Source organism: Camelina sativa, chromosome 12 (genome assembly GCF_030686135.1).
Source record: "Camelina sativa cultivar CO46 ecotype springtype chromosome 12, ASM3068613v1".
In the NCBI taxonomy this organism is placed as follows: domain Eukaryota; kingdom Viridiplantae; phylum Streptophyta; class Magnoliopsida; order Brassicales; family Brassicaceae; genus Camelina; species Camelina sativa.
The window spans coordinates 16,239,704-16,257,946 of record NC_141891.1 but is presented as its reverse complement, the minus strand read 5'-3'; the positions used below and the strand labels follow the sequence as shown (position 1 = coordinate 16,257,946).

The 18,243-nt window shown below is 42.3% G+C and overlaps 1 protein-coding gene and 1 non-coding gene across 2 annotated transcripts; one reads left to right on the top strand and one right to left on the bottom strand.

Moving 5' to 3' along the window:
• Positions 1-1,399: 1,399 nt before the first annotated feature.
• LOC147930600 (small nucleolar RNA R71) lies at positions 1,400-1,506 on the bottom strand. The gene has a single exon (XR_015576746.1). It is a non-coding gene; the product is annotated as a small nucleolar RNA R71 (small nucleolar RNA).
• Positions 1,507-14,578: 13,072 nt separating this feature from the next.
• Positions 14,579-17,716, top strand: LOC147930599 (uncharacterized). The gene is made up of 2 exons (XM_087476952.1): positions 14,579-16,221; positions 16,282-17,716. Exons 1-2 carry the CDS (start codon positions 14,579-14,581, stop codon positions 17,714-17,716), a joined length of 3,078 nt encoding a protein of 1,025 aa, XP_087333078.1.
• The last annotated feature ends 527 nt before the right edge of the window (positions 17,717-18,243 follow it).

The following is an 18,243-nucleotide window of genomic DNA, read 5'->3' as shown; positions in this document are numbered from 1 at the left end:
AATCCCTCCTCAAGACCTTCTTTGTTTATTGATTTTTAAGTCTTAATCTTGCTGTTTGATTGTTGTTTGATTTGCTTTAGCAGTACTCTGTTTTTATTGCATTGCTCTGTTTCCCGGAGTTGATCAGCTCGACCTAGCACTCGATCTACACTCGATCGAGTGCCTGCTCGAGTTCATCCCCAGAACTCTTGTTTATGCTTTATGATTGTCTTGTCTTACATTCTATTTGCATTTCTATTGCATTTACTTATTGTCTTGTTTATTACTAGCTTGCATTAGTTAAGTTCTTGCATATTAGTAGTTTCTATTTCTGTTCCAGATTCATAATCATTCTGTTTCTTTTACATTCAGCATCTAGTTCTTATAGTTTACTTTCTGCATTTTACATTTTCATCATAGGATTGTTAGTGACAAACATCCTTACATATTGGCTTGACTTAGGCATAATAAGCACATCCTTAGTGATCACAAAAACTCAGATTGGATTGACACCTCTTATACTGCAACTGCATAAGGGGAATTGAAACACCCATCCATCCATTTATTCATCATTGCATTCATCACACTTCCATCTTTCATCCACCAAATATTCTTTTTCCAATTTGGCACCGTTGCCTATTTGAGTTTGTTTTGTGACATTTAGGATCATAAAAGTCTAAGATTAAGTTCGTTTATAACCTTGAATCTTCTGTTGCTGGGTTGAAGTTGAATTTCAGGTACCACTCGACCAGTAACTCGACCACCACTCGACCGAGTTGTGATCGAGCACTTGCTCGAGCCAGACCCCAGATCTCTATAACCATCAGTTTCCAGTCGACTTGACCACCTACTTGAGCCTGTGCTCGGTCGTGTGCCTGTCTAAAATCGTTTGCGTTTGTTGATGCACACAAGGTCTAAAGGAAAAGACCATCTTCATAGGCCTATTGACAACATCCACAGGCTGCAAAAGAGTTTGGGAACTAAGCAAAGAAGAGTTGTTCAGGAACAACAAGAGGTTATAGTAGTTATGGATCAGCAAGATCAGGTTCAGAGACCAAGGAACATTGGTGCTGGAGATGCACCCAACACCCACAATCAAAGAGCTGGAATTGTGCCTCCAACTGTTGCCTACAACAACTTTGAGATCAAGAGTGGATTGATCTCAATGATTCAGGCCAATAAATTCCATGGATTGCCAATGGAGGATCCACTTGATCACCTTGATGAGTTTGACAGGATATGCAGCCTTACAAGGATCAATGGTGTGAGTGAAGATGGCTTTAAGCTAAGGTTGTTCCCTTTCTCACTTGGGGACAAGGCTCACTTATGGGAAAAGACTCTTCCTACTGGAGCAATTACTACTTGGGATGCATGCAAGAAGGCTTTCTTAGCCAAGTTTTTCTCTAATGCTAGGACAGCAAGGCTGAGGAATGAGATCTCTGGATTTGCTCAAAGGAGTAATGAAAGCTTTTGTGAAGCTTGGGAAAGATTCAAGGGATACCAAACTCAGTGCCCTTACCATGGTTTTAGTGTGGAGTCTTTGTTGAGCACATTATATAGAAGAGTGCTTCCCAAATTTAGAATGCTTGTTGATACAGCCTCCAATGGAAACTTTCTCAACAAGAATGTGGAAGAAGGCTGGGAGTTAGTTGAGAATCTAGCACAGTCTTATGGGAACTATAATGAGGATTATGATAGGACACTAAGGTCTTCATCTACTGACAATGAGGAGAAATACAAGAAGGATCTGAAAATGGTGAATGGAAAGCTTGATAAGATCTTGCTCAGCCAGCAAAAGTCTATTCATTTCATTGGTGAAGAGGAGCCTCTAGTTCAAGAAGGGGATAGGGAGTATGCTGAGTTGTGCTACATGCAGAACCAGGGTGGCTTCAAGGGTTACAACCAAGGAGGGTTTAAGAACAATAATCTGTCCTATAGAAGCACCAATGTGGCTAACCCACAAGATCAAGTTTACCCCCCTCCTCAGCCTCCTCAACAGAATAACTATGTCCCCAAACAACAGCATCAGGTGTTCCAGCCCCAGTTGTGTCCCCCACCAGGGTTTCAGACTAACCAAGGTCAGGAACAAGACCTTAGAGCCATTGTGCAACAGCTGTTGATTGGTCAAACACAAGGGAAGATTGAGGAAGCCAAACAGTTTGTTGAGCTAAACCAAAGGCTCACATCCCAGTATAATGACTTGAATATGAAGTTTGAGGGTCTGAATTCCAGAGTTAAGTACATGGAGAGTAACATAGCCTCTACTTCAGCCCCAAAGACCAACCAACTCCCTGGAAAAGCTGTTCAAAATCCAAGGGAGTTCACAGCCAAAGCCATTCAAATTCATGAGGAAGAAGTCACTGAGGACAGTGAAGTCCAAGTTTGGGGGAATTCATTAGTTACTGAAGCCCCAAGTGACGTTTGTGCAAAGAAAATGGAGCTCGCACCCGAGCTCGACCAAGGACTCGAGCAGCCACTCGACCGAGTGCATGCTCGAGTGGTCGATCGAGCTGGAGACTCCGAAGCTGTTAAACCTGCCAATTATATTCCTCCTGCCTACAAGCCTCCACTACCATTCTCTTGGCGTTTCAAAGCACAGAAGATCAAGGAATTAAGGGAAATTATTGAGAGAAAGGAAATGTTGGCTAAGCAACAAGAGGAAGAACAGGTTTTGAAGGAAGAAGCTTTGGTTGAAAAAAATGAAGAAGTGTTGGCTATACAAGAGATCATCATTTCTTCCCAAGAAGAGGAGAGAGGACCTGCCTTGGAACAGTATGAACCATACCCTCTCTATAGAGATTTTTTGCTTGATTTGTCTAAAAGGAAGGCTGAAGCTCAAGATGAAAAGTATCTTGAGAACCTTGGAGGAGTGATCATTCCAATTAAGCTTAGTGATCCAGGACCATTCTATCTGCCTTGCACAATCAGTTACCTTCACTACAATCAATGCCTTTGTGATTTGGGAGCTTCAACAAGTGTTATGCCATACTCCATAGCTTAAAAGCTTGGAAGAACTGATTTCAAATCCACTAATCTCCATGTTTGCCTAGCTGATGGGTCAAACAAAGAAGTGGTTGGAAGGTTGGAGAATGTCCCAATCAAGATAGGAAAAGCAAGGATCCATACTGATTTTGTGGTCATAGAGATGGACAAAGAGCCTGAAGATCTAGTCTTACTAGGGAGGCCATTCTTAGCCACTGTTGGGGCAGTAATAGATGTTAGGGAAGGTCTTGTGACCTTGAACATTGCTGAGGATACAGTCATGAAGTTCAACATCTATAATCCAACCAACCTTCCTACCATTGATGATCAACCCTTCACTATCAAGGAAAGAGTTGATCATGAGGTTTTTAAGTATGAAGGAGATCCTAAGGCTGAGCTCTCTTTTCAAGATGATTCTGTGGAAAAGCTTAAGAAGTCAGTTCAAGAGCTGACTGGTATGGTTAAGGAACTCCAAGTGAAGTTGAACAAGAGGTCTTTGAGGAAAGCAAGACCTAGGCTCAAAATCAAGAAGAAATATGGTTTGAGTGTTAAGGGTGAGGTTATCAAGGATCAACTTCACGGTGACCAGGAGGTTCCAGGGAGGATTTCATCACCTCCTTGGTATCTAGATCAAGTCTAAGAAGGAAACCAAAGTCAAGCTTAGTGACTTTAAACAAGCTCACTAGGGAGGAAGTCCTTAAGGTATCCTTTGTAAATATGGTTTATTTTCTTAGTAGTTTTGATGAGTTTTCTTTTATGTTTGTTTTGGGCAGCCTTTAAAAAGAAAGTGTAGCTGGGTATGGAAAGATTTGGACTTGGGCAAGGAGATTCGCAAGCCCACTCGACCAGCCCACGAGAGGTACTCGACCGAGCTGTGGACTAACCAAAGGCCCATTCAATTCCCAAGCTTCTAGAACGATCGAGTGGAGGGAGAAAAGGAAGAAAAATTTTGAATTTTCAAAATTTGGTCAAGGAGCTCGACCACGTGCTGGTTGAGTGTGGGGTCGAGTGCCAGCAAAAAGCAGGTCAAAGATTCTCATTTCAAATTTGAATGGTATGGACGCTCCACCCTTGTCTCCTTGTCCCCTTAGCTTCTTTATATAGTCCTTGCACGAGATTATACCTCTCACACTCTCTCATTTGCTCAAAACATCTAAATTCAAGTTTTAAAATCTCTCTCAAGTTCATCTTTTGCTCAAAGCTTAGTTCTTTCTAGTTTTTGGGTCACTAACCTACTAACTTTGAGCTTTGAGTCTATTCCTCTCAGTTTTCTTTTCAAAAATGTCTTCCAAGATCACTAAGAAGTCCAAACAAGCAGCTGCAAGCTCCATGGAACGTCGTGATGCTAGCCTTGACTCAAGAGGAGAAGCTGGAATAGCCACTCGACGCCCCACTCGATCATGCACTCGACCGAGTGGTGGGTCGAGCAGCCGGTCGAGCCAGCCTACGAGTTCCAGAAACCAATCTGTTGAGGAAGATCCAGAGAGAACTGAAAGTGAGGAAGAAAGGCAGACAACTCTCAAGGAGTTTATTAGGAGAGCAAGGGCCAAAGGGAAGAGGCCAGCTGTTGAGGTTGAACAAGAGGAGAGTGAAAGTGAGAGTGAGGAAGAAAGTGAAGAAGAAGAGTTGATGGATGATGGAGAAGCTGAGTCTTGTGGACTGTCAAAGAAGCAGCTTTATGATGCCTTCATGAGGATGGAGTTCCTGGGGACTAGATATCCACACAAGGAAACCATGGAGAAACTAGCCATTGATGAGGATGTGGAGTGTCTCTTTGAGAAGAGCAACCTTACCAAGTTCATGGGGCTTTGTATGGAGGGCTATAAAGAGGAAAGCTGTGAGTTCCTAGCCACTGTCAAGCTACACACATATGTGAGGAAGGATGCTGAGTTGGGAGCTGGTCACATCTCTTTCACAATCAAAGGGAAGAAGCATGAGCTTTCAATGAAGAAGTTGGCCAATGTGTTTGGTTTTGAGGTTGGGAGCAATAGGAGTTTGATGGTTCCAAGAGAGGAGCTGTATGCTGTGAGGGAAACCATTGGGGACAACAAGCTCTACTCATCCTCCAACTCCAAGAGCTCAAGGATTAGGAGCCCAATCCTAAGGTACTTCCACAAATCTCTTGCCAACACCTTCTTTGCTAGGAAGGAAACTGGGAACATCAACGAGGGAGAGCTAAAGATGATTAACTTGGCTCTCAATGGAGTTCTCCTTCAAGCAAGAAATGGAACCATCATTCTTGGGAGCACTGTGAAGACTGATCTTGCAATGGTGCTCATAGACCATATGATATACTTGAGAAGCTGGGTAGGCAAGTTGGAGAGCAAAGGCTCAAGAGGAGCACTAACCATTGGAGGCATCATTACTCCAATCCTTCAAGCTGCCAAGATCACACTTAAGGGAGAAAGGGTCTCACCAAGGTGGATAGACTCCACCTACCTCACCTCTACACTCATCCTAGCCAAGGAGATGCATCAAGGAAACCACATCTTTAACTTTGAGCTGCCAACAGTTGGGAAGAAACAAGTGATCCTACCAAACAAGGAGCTCACCACCATTCAAGAAGGAGCCAACATTGACTTTTTGCCAGCTTATGAGTACTTGTTTGATGGGGAATTTCAGCCTAGAGTTGATGCAACTGGAGATGTAGAAATGGCTGATGGGGAGGAGCAGTTTTACTTTGAGGACTATGAGCCCAACCCAAGGGATAGTAGAGGAGTGAGAGAGCATAGCAAGAGGTTGACATTGTTGCAAAGATGGAACAAGTGGAATGGAAAGAGGTTTGATAAGCTTAAGAAGAAGGTGAGCAACATGGCTAAATCCATCAAGGGTTTAAAGAAGGAGATTGCTGACTTGAAGAGTGGAAACTCTTCACCAACTCCATCAAGCCCTTTGAGGAGGAGTAGCTCAACTAGAGCACTAACAAGAGTTGCAAACCCTGTGGAACCAGCTAGGGCTTCAATGTATGAGCCAAATCAGAGGAAGAGGAGTTCAAGTACCCGAGAACAACAATTTTCGAGGCACTCGACCGGGTCACTCGAGCACCCACTCGACCGAGCACCTGGGAGCCACTCGACCGAGTTCCAGCCTAGACCACCATTTGGCTTCCCACCTCCAGTTGCTTATCCAGGCTATCCAGGTTACCCTCCCTTCCCACCCCAATTCTTCATGGATCCAGCATTATACCAGCAGTTCTACCAGTACCAGGCTCAGGATTTGGAGACTCGCGGTCCAGCTCGACCCCCCCCCACTCGGACACTCACTCGACCAAGTCACGGTCGATTGCGATTGTCGAGCTGCCCCAGTCACCTTCCTCCAGTCACCAGCAGGACCCCAGCTACACTTTTGATAGCATGCAGGAGGATGTGGACAGTTTCTTCTCCAATCCTTGAGGTAACATTATCACCTTTCTATTGTAAATACCATTGCATTTCATATTATGTGTTTTGTTTTAAGTCTTGAATCCTCAAACAAATTTCTTTCACACAAGGGACTGTGTGAATTAAGTTTGGGGGAGGGTTTGAGATAGCATTTGACATTGTGTTTTGTTTTCTTATTTCAAATTTTTAGCATCATCATGTTAGTATTTGCATAGCATCTAAGGCATAGAAAAACCCTGAAAATTTGAAAATTTTTTGCAAAAATCTTTATAAATAAAAGAGTGTTAATGTAGTTTGCATTGCATATTCAAGTATTTTGTTTATCATATAGGACTGCTTGCATTAGGGATCTATGATGAGTTTGACCTTGTTAGCTTGCTAGATTCACCAAACTAGGATCAATGCCCAAGTTAATAGTACTTTGATGCTAGTTGAGTGGTTAGAAGCATAAGATTGAACCAAACATTGAATTCCTGCATTGCATTTGGTCTAAATTGAAGCATGTTGTGATTTGATGCCATTTCCTATCTATAAGAACCTAATATTGACTGTTAATTATCAATGTATGCATTGTTTTAAACTCATGGATACCATATACATATTTTGGATCATCTTTCTCCTTTTGCCACTCTTGTTGATCCAAGTAGCTGATTTCACTTTTAAATCAGTTTCCCTACCCCTTAACTAGACCTTCTTTCAAGCCATGTTTATTCTTGTGTGTGTGAGGCCTATTTTCTGGATTGAGCTTGGTAGAAAGTGTTAGGTTTGAACTGACAAGAGTAAAGCCTTGTGTAGTTCTAGTTTGCATTTTTCAAACTAGATAGGACTAGGTGGTTCACTTGTTGGGTTTGGGACTTGGCAGTTATGAAAAGAAAAGAGAAAAAAAAAATAAAGAGAAAAAGGGTAGAGTCTTTAAAAGGAGATTGTGTTTAAGTAAAAACTAAAGTCTAGTGAAAGGATGGGAAGTAAAAAAAATTGTTGCTTAAGATGGTTCTAGTTAAAGAAAAGAAAAGAAAGAAAAGAAAAATCTAGCAAAATGCTTGAGTGTCTTAAGAATAAGAAGAGAACCATAGCAAATCAGTAAGAATCCCCCATCCGATTCAAATAAGAAACCTCTCCTAAGACTCGAAAACCAAAAGAGAAAAGGGTAAAAGAGAAAAGAAGAAGTTAAAAGGGTAGCACTAGGATCATTTGGGTTTAGATTGATAGGATGAATACTTTGGGTACCTTTGGGTAGACAAGGTTTTGTTCTTGTATGTGTCTAAGTGTTCTTACCTTTAGCATTCTTCTAAAGCTCAATCCATTTTATGAGAGAACCTTGTCATTGTGAAACCTTTTTCTAAAGAGAGACCATCATTGTCTCTAACCCTTTTATTACCAAGCCAAATGAGTTTAAGCATTGTATAGAATTGATTCATGTTCTTGATTAATGAATGTTAAAGGAAATGGTTGATTTAAATGCATGTGGATAACCAAGGCTCAAATCAGTAAAGGTTGTGATTACTTGTCTAAAGTCTTTAAGTACAGCTCATTCACCTAGCATCTTAGTACTAGTAACTTGGACATTGATTCTAGCTGTCTATAGGCATGCTTTAGGAGCTGAGATCCCACCTCTAAACCTCATCTACCTTCTTATGTCTTGTTTATTTGCTTGAGGGCAAGCAAAGACTAAGTTTGGGGGTGTTGATGTTCATATATTTTACCATGTTTTCCCTTAGTTTATTCACATCTTTTGCATCTTTTGCTATCCATTTTCACCATTATTGCATAGCTTTAGGACTAATCATGCATTAGAGTATAGTTGCATTGCATTTGCATCTTTTCATGCATAATCAGGTGATTTTGGAGCTCAAGGAGCATGGAAACAATCCTGAGGAGAAGTGAAGCAATCTTGGAGGGAAAGCAAGAGAGTTAAGGCTGAAGAACTAAGCCCCGGAGTCCAGCTCGACCAAACACTCGACCGAGTGGGGAGATGGGCTCGACCGAGTGGAGGTGCAAGAGAGAAGCCAGCTCGACCATGCACTCAACCGAGCACAGGGTCGAGTTGACCGAGCCGTTGACTGTTTTGTCTTTTAGCATTTTTAGGGCTTCCACCTCCTCTACTATAAAAGGGCTTGTACCTGCAGCCACCAAAAGAATCCAGCTTTTTAGAATAGTCAAAACCTAGTTTTTACCCCTTTTGGGATTATTCCTTTTGCACTTTTCTTTTTATTTTTAGATCTTGCACTTTCTTAAGGAGAAAAGCTAAATTCCTCAATATTGTTTGTTTCATAACTTTCTTAATATTGAGAATTCGAGTTTGATTCCTTCTCCAATATTGTAGATCTTTGTTTCATCTTTCTAATGATGCAATTTTCCTATTTTTCTGGGTTTTTGACTTTGTTCATCATGTGTTCTTGTGAGTAGTTCTCTAGGATCTTGAGGATGGGTTAGGCTGGATTGATCTTGTGGTTTGTTTGATTTGGTCAAGCTTGATTGTTGTAGATCTCTTCTAGGCTAGATGTTCTTAATGCTGATCCTATATCTTAGAGGGTAGGATTTGATTTCAAGCATCTTAGCATCACACCAATGTTTAAGAAGCATAGATAAAGCTAGATCTAGAGCTTACCATTAGGCTTGCTAAGAGATTAGAGGTATTGTTTGGTTTGAGATGTATTTCTTAATGCCTGCTTGTGTAGATTCTTTACTTTGTGAGAACAAGTCTAGAAGATGCACAGGTTTGATTGTTTCTTGACCATGAGAGTGGGAGAAACTTGTCTTAGATTTATATGTCTAGAGATTAGCTCAAAGCTTGCTTGAGATTTGTTGACCAAGTTAGATAATCACAATGATCAGTTCAGCCCATGAATCCCTCCTCAAGGCCTTCTTTGTTTATAGATTTTTAAGTCTTAATCTTGATGTTTGATTGTTGTTTGATTTGCTTTAGCATTACTCTGTTTTTATTGCATTGCTCTGTTTCCCGGATTTGACCAGCTCGACCTAGCACTCGATCTACACTCGATCGAGTGCCTGCTCGAGTTCATCCCCAGAACTCTTGTTTATGCTTTATGATTGTCATGTCTTACATTCTATTTGCATTTCTATTGCATTTACTTATTGTCTTGTTCATTACGAGCTTGCATTAGTTAAGTTCTTTCATATTAGTAGTTTCTATTTCTGTTCTAGATTCATAATCATTCTGTTTCTTTTACATTCAGCATCTAGTTCTTATAGTTTACTTTCTGCACTTTACATTTTCATCATAGGATTGTTAGTGACAAACATCCTTACATATTGGCTTGACTTAGGCATAATAAGCACATCCTTAGTGATCACAAACACTCAGATTGGATTGACACCTCTTATACTGCAACTGCATAAGGGGAATTGAAACACCCATCCATCCATTTATTCATCATTGCATTCATCACACTTCCATCTTTCATCCACCAAAATAGTCTTGTTCCAGACTTGTTCTTGTAGCTCGATGGCTCCTTCGGGTACATGCTCGAATTGTCCTTGTTTTTCCCCATTTTTGGCTCTTTAGCACCTGTTTTCATCAAATATATGCAAATGCAGAAATGTAACACCCTAAATGCTCTAAAACTTGATTCTTACAGTAAATGACCTAAAAATGCTAAGTTAGAGGTGTGAACATAGCAAAATATGGACAAAAAAGGATGCTAAAAACATGTAAATTAGAGTGTTATCAGACCCCCAAACTTAAATCTTGCTAGTCCTCTAGCAAGGAAGTAAGAAGGTACGGTTTGAAAGTGGGGACTCATAACCTTAAGATGCTAACCGAAGGATGCAAGCTATAGTCCTTAAAGATAGTTTAATGGTGCTAAGATCAATCAACATACTTACAAATATTTTTCTATGCCTATTACCATGCATCGATCTAGCTCAACCTCCAACTAAAGATAAGGAACATCTCTTTCACATTCAATTAAGTGTTTGGTGAATTCTTGCAAATGGAAGGTGAATCAAGCTCAATCGGTTTCAAGGGTAAGGCTTTTTGATAAGGTGGTTTCAAGCAAATTCTTTTGGTGGTTTTCTCTCAAAAAGTGAAATGCTAGACAGTCGTGAAAACTATCTAGGACTGAGAAAAATTTGGGCATACAAAGCTTAACTCTTGATGACCTACCCTTTTCTCATACATTCGTCATTTGTTTTTTATTTAAACCCCTAGAATTAAACTACCCACAACCTTGATTTTAACTCTTTTTTTTTTACTCCATAAGGTTTAGACTTTAAAACTTCTAGCTCTTACTCTCTCTTTTTTTTCTTTTCTCCCTTTTTTTTTTCTTTCTTTGCTAAACTCCTAATATACATATATTCTTTTCTTTTTTTCTAGGAGACTATAGCAAGAATTTTTTCTCTCTTTTTTTTTTTAGAGACTTAAAGCTAATTACTTCTAACTTTTTTTTTTTTTTAATTATTATTCCACAACCCAACCCCCAAATAAACATTCTAACCACCTATCTTTCAAAACTGAATCTATTAGCTAGTTCAAATCTAACTTAGCTAAATCAAGAGGCAGTTCTTTGTCGTTCTCAATACTCTCAAGGTTTCACAACCTATAGCACAATGAAAAAGGCCTCACTCAACAATTCACAACAAGGTTTGAAAGAAAGGTTTGGGTTCATGGGTAGGACAACTGAATCGGGTTAAACGAAAAGATTGGTAAAAATGTGGAGTGTTGACCCGAGTTTAGAGTTACCATGAGTAAGTATTCAAGTTCCATAAGCAAGACAATTAAAGTTCAAATTAAATCCAATAATATAGAGATGTTCTATTGTTCAAGCAAGTAGAGGAAGCATTCAATCGACACAAAGGGTCTAAGCAAAGATTTTTCATTTTTTTTCAAAGACTGATCTAGCAACAATGAACTGTGACTAAGGGATATACTTTCAATCCTAAGGTTTGATCTTTAAACAGGGTGGTTTTAATCATTTTCCCCTAAGATGCATATGCAACAATCCTATATGAAACAAACTAGACTCAATCCTAATATGTAAATGCAACTACATGAACACTCTCTCTTTTTTTTTCTATTTTTTTCAAAATTTTTCAATTTTTTTTGGGTTTTTTAATGCACATAAATGCACACTCAAATGAATAAAACTAGCATGCAAAAATTTGAAATAATAAAAAATAAGAAAATAAAACACAATGTTAAATACATTCTAGGACCCTCCCCCAAACTTAAATTACACAGTCCCTGTGTAAATAAAAGTTGGAAAAGAATCCCAGAATCACACAAAATAAAATAAAACTAAATGCAATGTTATTTACAAAGGTCGGATGAATGTGGTACCTCATGGGTTGGTGAAGAAGGAGGTTGCAGCAGCCTCCATACTTGCCAACGTATAGCCAGGGTCGTCTTCGGCTTCAGCAGGTGCCGGTGTTTGCTCGTCAGAGAGCTCAGTAATGTGCACGGACGACTTACTCGGACCAACATCAGGTAGTAGGATGGAAATGGCGGAAGGGGTCCAGAATGATCACCGGTGTATCTACTCGTAGGGTGCATCGTGTACGGCATCGTGAATGGCATCTGGTACGGTGGAGGAAAAAGTCCAGCATAATCACCCGATTGGGTGCTCGATGGGTGCATTAGATAGTGCATCGTGTACCCCATCGGATTGGGTGTCGGGTAGGCGTCAGAGTGGCTTCTCCTCGATGCTTCTGGTCGGGTTATGTCCTCCTCAGCTCGGGGCTCGTATGATGATGCTCTTTGAGGTTCCGGAGGTGGCAGTCCTCGAGTTCCTCCTAGTGGTCCGCTTCTCCCCATCCATGTAGGTGCTTGTGCCGAGGTAGGAGCTGGGCACAACTTGCCTTGTCTTGCAACTCCTTGATCTGACCTCCCATTATCTTCACCGAACCGGCAAGATCCTTCACCTTCTTCACCAAGAACTTGTTCATCTTTTTTAACCACTCGATCCTTTTGTGAGCTTCTCTCACTCCAACCGGTTGCTTTTGAGAGCATATATACTCTTCAAAATCAAACTCCTCTGAGCTATCTCCTTGTCTCTACCCGGTTTCTTCTTCCCAGCCTCGGACTCCTCCTCCGGGTTATACAGCTCTTCCAATGGTGGTGCGAAGTCAATGTTGTTTCCTAGCCAAACCTTGGTGTATACGACATTAGGTAAAACCATTTGAGCAGCTCTAGCGGTTGGATGGACAAACTTGAACAATGTCATTTCATTTGGCCTCTCATAGCCCAAAAATCTCGCCAGCACGAGGTAGTCCGCATCCAGCCACCTTGGTTTGTGAACAATTCCCTTTAAGGGCACATCGCATGCCACTAGGATTGGTGTGACTAGTCCCCTAATAGAGATCTCTCCGCCTCCTTCTCTTCTTTTCACGGCCCAAGATTTGAAGTACAAGAATTGATCGAGTAGCACGAACTAGCGGTGTTCCATCCCTAGCACTATCCAAAACTCCACACAATGCAACATCTAACAACTGAAGCTCATGGTCGTTCACATTCCCAGTCTCTTTTCTAGCAAAAAGAGTGCATGTGAGGTACTTGTGGAAATACCTCAAAACAGGGCTCCTTATTTGAGCAGATTTGGAGCTCGTGGACTTGTAGGGGTGCTTGTCTCCTAATTTCAGCCATAGGGACCTCATCTCTTCCTTGCTGACCTCCATACCTTCCCCACTACCAGCCTTGAAGCCATACAGCGTCTCCATCTCCTTGAAAGTGAGCTGGTACTCCGTGTTCCGAACGGAGAAGGTGATGAATCCGATCCCCCCATCGGGTAGTATGGTCGGGTGGTCCTCGAAATAGTGCAGCTTCAGGGTCAAAAGGAAGTGGACCGTCTCCTCCTCATATGCTTTTAGGTGGGATCGCATCATATTGCCCATGTGGCACATATCGAACAAAAATTCAACATCTCTAGCGATGGCCAATTGCTTCATGGTCTCACGGTGAGGGTATCGGGTACCAACAAAGCTCATCTTCTAGAAGGCTTTGAATAGTCTCGCTAGAGTGTCTACTTCCTTTTGCTTTAGCCTCCGCGAGGCTTGGCGGGTTCTCTCTCTATGCTCCTCTTCTCTTTTTCTTTCCTCCTCCTCAGCGTGTTGATCTTCTTCCTCAACTGCTCTCTCAACCACCTTCTCAGCCTTCTCCGAAGCCGGTCTCTTCCCCCTTGCAATTGCGGCTCTACTCCTCGATCAAGAGGTTTGGATCTCACCTTGGTCTTCCCCTCCAGCATCAGAATCGACCTCCATAGGGTCGGTAAGTGTCTTTTTGGACGTAGACAGGTCCCTACGTCGAGGAGAACGGCGGACAGCACTCGCCATTGGACTCGGTGAGCAAACTCGGGGGCCTACTCGATCAGTTACTCGAGCATCAGGTCGGGTGGTGGATCGAGTTGTGCATCGGGTAGGGGAGGCTAAACGTCCACCCAACGGTTGGGAATGTGGAACGTTTCCTCTCCCTTGAGATTGTCGAACTTCGGCGGCGTCTCCTCCGGTTGTAGCAGCGGTGGAGGTGGATCTTCTTCCCTTCCTTTGGTAGGTTCTAGAGGTTGGCTCCATGATGATTCCTTGAGAAGAAAAACCTAAGTCTTGACGTTAATAGGGTTAGTCCCAAAGAAAATCGAGTAAGACTTGAGGTTGAGAGATAATAGAAACTATGGAATACAAAAACTCTAGGAGTGAGAGAAACTAATCGGTGATGCTTGGGGAGAGAAAGTCGAAACCCTTAAATAGGCTAGGGCTTGGTTGGTGGACTTCACCGAGAGTGGGCTTGGCTTGTGGAATTCGGACTCCACTCGCTACCCGAGCAGAGACACGATCAGGCGCGTCGAGTACGGTGTCGGGTTGACCCTCGTGTTTACCAATTCCCTCTTTGCAAAGTTTCTATCTTCTTCTCCTTTTAACTCTCCGCCGTAATAGGCGCATTATCCTCTTCTCTCTCTTTCTTCACTGTTATAAATCAAGTTAAGGGTTTGACCTTAACAAGTGGTACTTTCGTTGAGAGTTTTTTCCCCATGGCTCCTCATCAAATGGATACCGGGAAAAACATTCAAACCGATGCAAGCGAGCTCGAGTTATCCTCCCAAACCTCACCGTCGTCTCCTTTGTTGGAACAACGGGTCAACCAACACGACGATGACCTTGCGTTCATCAAGGATATCCTTCACAAGATCCTCTGAAATCAGACACTCAGGGTAATCACTGAGTCCTCTATTCCTCCAGGGTTTAACAGCCTGGCACCGGTGGTTCAGAATCAGCTGACAACGACGCCGATGAATGGGTCGACCAGTCAACCGACAGTGGGAATTCTACCAAACCCGGAGCAGGAATCCCACCTTAAGCCGGCGACTCTGCGGTTCTCGGCTCCACCCCCGGACCAACAAACCGTGTCGCAGTGCTACACAGCGGAGTATCCTAACAGACAGATGGAGCTTCCGATATTCGAAGGTAAAAGTCTTGATGATTGGTTGTTTAGGTTGGAGAAGTGTTTTGCTAGTAGAGGAACACCTGAATATGCCAAAATAGATCTAGCTATTTCTTGTCTTACCGGCTCCTCGGTCACTTGGTGGCGTATGGCGTATGGTAGACAGAGGATAGGTAGTTGGAAGGACTTTATGGAGAAGTTTAAAGTGCGTTTCAAACCAAGCAGAGGGTTGTCGGCGTTGGATCAACTAATGAGTACTCACCAAAGGGGTAGTGTCGATGAGTACTGTGAGCAGTTCGAAGAGTTGGCTGTGGAGTTGCCTCACGTCTCTGATGACGTCCTTGAATCCGCCTTCCTCCATGGCTTAAGAAAGAGTATCAGAGATCAGGTGGTACGTTGCAGACCATTTGATTTAGCGGAGATAGTGGACACTGCGAAGATGATTGAACACCAGCAAGTTGAGAACTCGAGTCTGCAGCCTAGGCAGACAGTGAGATCTTTTTACTCTCCGACACATGGGCAAGGAGCTAGTAGCTCACGACCTGTGGACCACTCACAAGGCAAACGACCAATGGAGACTAACAAGGATGTCAAGCGACCTACAGGGAGTAATGAGACTCGCAACACCAACCCGTGTAGGCACTGTGGCGATAAATGGTTTCCTGGTCACCGATGCAGAACTCAGCAGAAACTGAAGTGTTTGGAGGTAGCTGAGGAAGAAGAACAGTATTGTGATGCCATGGACGAACCTCAGACTCAAGAAGTGTTGGAAGGCGTAGAGGAGATACAGGAGTATGCAGTGTTGTCTCTTAGCTCTATGTCAGGTCTAACTGATGAGAAGTCTATGCGGATGATGGGAAAGCTAGTTGATCGTGATGTGGTGGTCCTAATAGACTCGAGAGCTACCAGGAGTTTTGTTGACTATGGGTTGGTGCAGGAACTCGGGTTGACCATAGCAACTACAAGACCTTTTGGAGTTAGAGTTGGTGGAGGTAGGATATTAAAAGGGAAAGGTCGAGTCTCTGGTACTTTGTTGGGCATACAAGGTGTCGAAATTATGGAGGAACTGTTGGTTATTGAACTGGGAAGCATAGATGTGGTGCTGGGATACTCATGGCTCGCTACCTTGGGGGATACAAGGATAAACTGGCTCAACAGGACTTTGAGTTGGAAGATTGGTCCTCGTTGGGTTACGATAGTGGGTGATCCTGCTCTTAGCAAAGAGCCCATTTCTCTTCGCTCCATGGAACGAGTCATTCAACATAAAGGAGAAGCCTATCTGTTGGAGCTGACCACATTATTCGAAAGTAAAGAGCCACTGGACAAGAAGATCCCAGAAGTTGTTGTTGTTCAGGACTTGGTGAAGAAGTTCCAGTCTCTTCTTCCTCCTCCACGCAACAGAGAACATGCTATCAATCGACAAGCTGGTACCTCACCAATCAACTTAAGGCCTTACCGTTACTCATTCATCCAAAATAATGAGATTGAGAAGTTAGTATAGGAGATACTAGATGCTCAAGTGATCAGGCCTAGTGTGAGCCCATACTCCAGTCCCGTCTTGCTGGTGAAGAAGAAGGATGGGGGATGGCCTTTCTGCGTTGATTATCGAGCTCTTAACAAGGCGACTATCCCGGACAGGTATCCGATTCCAGTGATAGAAGAGCTACTCGATGAGTTGCAGGGTGCGAAGGTATTCTCGAAACTGGATCGTAAGTCGGGATACCACCAAATCAGGATGAGAAGAAGTGATGTTGAGAAGACTGTTTTTAAAACTCACCAAGGGCATTACGAATTCTTGGTTATGCCATTTGGCTTGACGAATGCTCCCTCAACATTCCTTAGCATCATGAATGACCTTTTCAGACCATATCTCCGGCGGTTTGTCCTGGTCTTTTTCGATGATATACTGGTCTATAGCCCCAGCTTACAGGAGCATCTTCAACATCTTAAGATAGTACTCGACTTGATGCAAAAGAACCACTTCTACGCCAACGCCAAGAAGTGCTCATTTGGGAATGCAGAAGTGTCTTATTTGGGACATAAGATCTTAGCTGACGGGGTTGCAGCGGATCCAGACAAAGTGGAAGCAATGGTTCAGTGGCCTACTCCAAAGAACATCACGGAGTTACGAGGATTTCTTGGTTTGACAGGCTATTACCATCGTTTTGTCAGGAACTATGGGCAGATAGCTCGACCATTGACGGAGTTACTCAAGAAAGGAGGATTTGAGTGGTCAGAGGAGGCTACAAAGGCTTTCCACAGTTTAAAACAAGTGGTCACCAGTCTGCCTGTGCTAGCTCTTCCAGACTTCAGTCAAGAATTCAACATTGAAACTGAGGCGTCAGGAGTAGGGATTGGAGCGGTTCTTTCTCATAATCGAAGACCAATCTCATTCCTCAGTCAAGCTTTCTCATCAAAGGGAAGAGTTAAATCGGTTTATGAGCGCGAACTACTAGCCATTGTGATAGCAGTGAGTATGTGGAAGCATTACTTGAAAGGATCCGAGTTCGTTATTAAGACTGATCAGAGAAGTCTCAGGCATCTTCTTGAACAAAAAGCAGTCTCATCGGTTCAACAGCGTTGGGCTGCCAAGCTCATAGGCCTCAACTACCGCATTGAGTATAAACCAAGGGTTGAAAACAGAGTGGCTGATGCATTATCAAGGAGACCGGTAACGGAGAGCTTGCAACAACTGACTCTTAATGCTCCTTTAACGTTGGACAAGGAGGAGTTACTGAAGGAGATTAAGAAGGATAAAGAGTTAGAAGGTATAATTGCAGCTCTGGAGAACAAGTCATCTGATTATCCGGGTTACAGCTTGGAGAGAGGCATGCTGTACAAGAATGGCTGTTTAGTTATTCCACCAGGATCTCCCTTCATTCCAAAGCTTTTGGAGCAGTTTCATGCTAGCGCGTTGGGAGGGCATGAGGGAGCTTTGAAAACATTTAAGCGACTCACTCAAGAAGTATATTGGAGAGGTATGTGATATGCTCAAATTTACCCTAGAGCTACTCTCTCAAATTAAGAGATCAATTGTAGTATTTAGGGATCGAATCCACAAGAACTCTAGTTTCACACAATAGATTTAATAATCTTTTAATTATGCTAAACAAAAATATTTAATTAAATTGCAAAATAGAACAGAAAATAAAAGAGATGTAAATTCAGATGGAATAAACGCTAGGCTTAGGGAAATTCTCAGGAAATCATGGAAAATCATATCAATTAATTAAACAAGCAGGATTCAATAATTAAGCACCGTTCTTGAACTCTAAACACAATTATAAAATAAATCAGTTCTCACTGTAAATATTATCTAAGTTTTAAAACCAGAAAATCCAAATCTCTTTGCAAAATTCAAGTTAAAAACCAGCAATAAAATCAGGTTTAGATAAGTTCACAAAATCACTAATTCAAATCTCTTTGCAAGAAGTAATTTTGCTCACGAAAGGTTTTATCAGGAAAATCAATTATATTCTCATATCAATCAATAATCCTAAGATCTAAATCCAG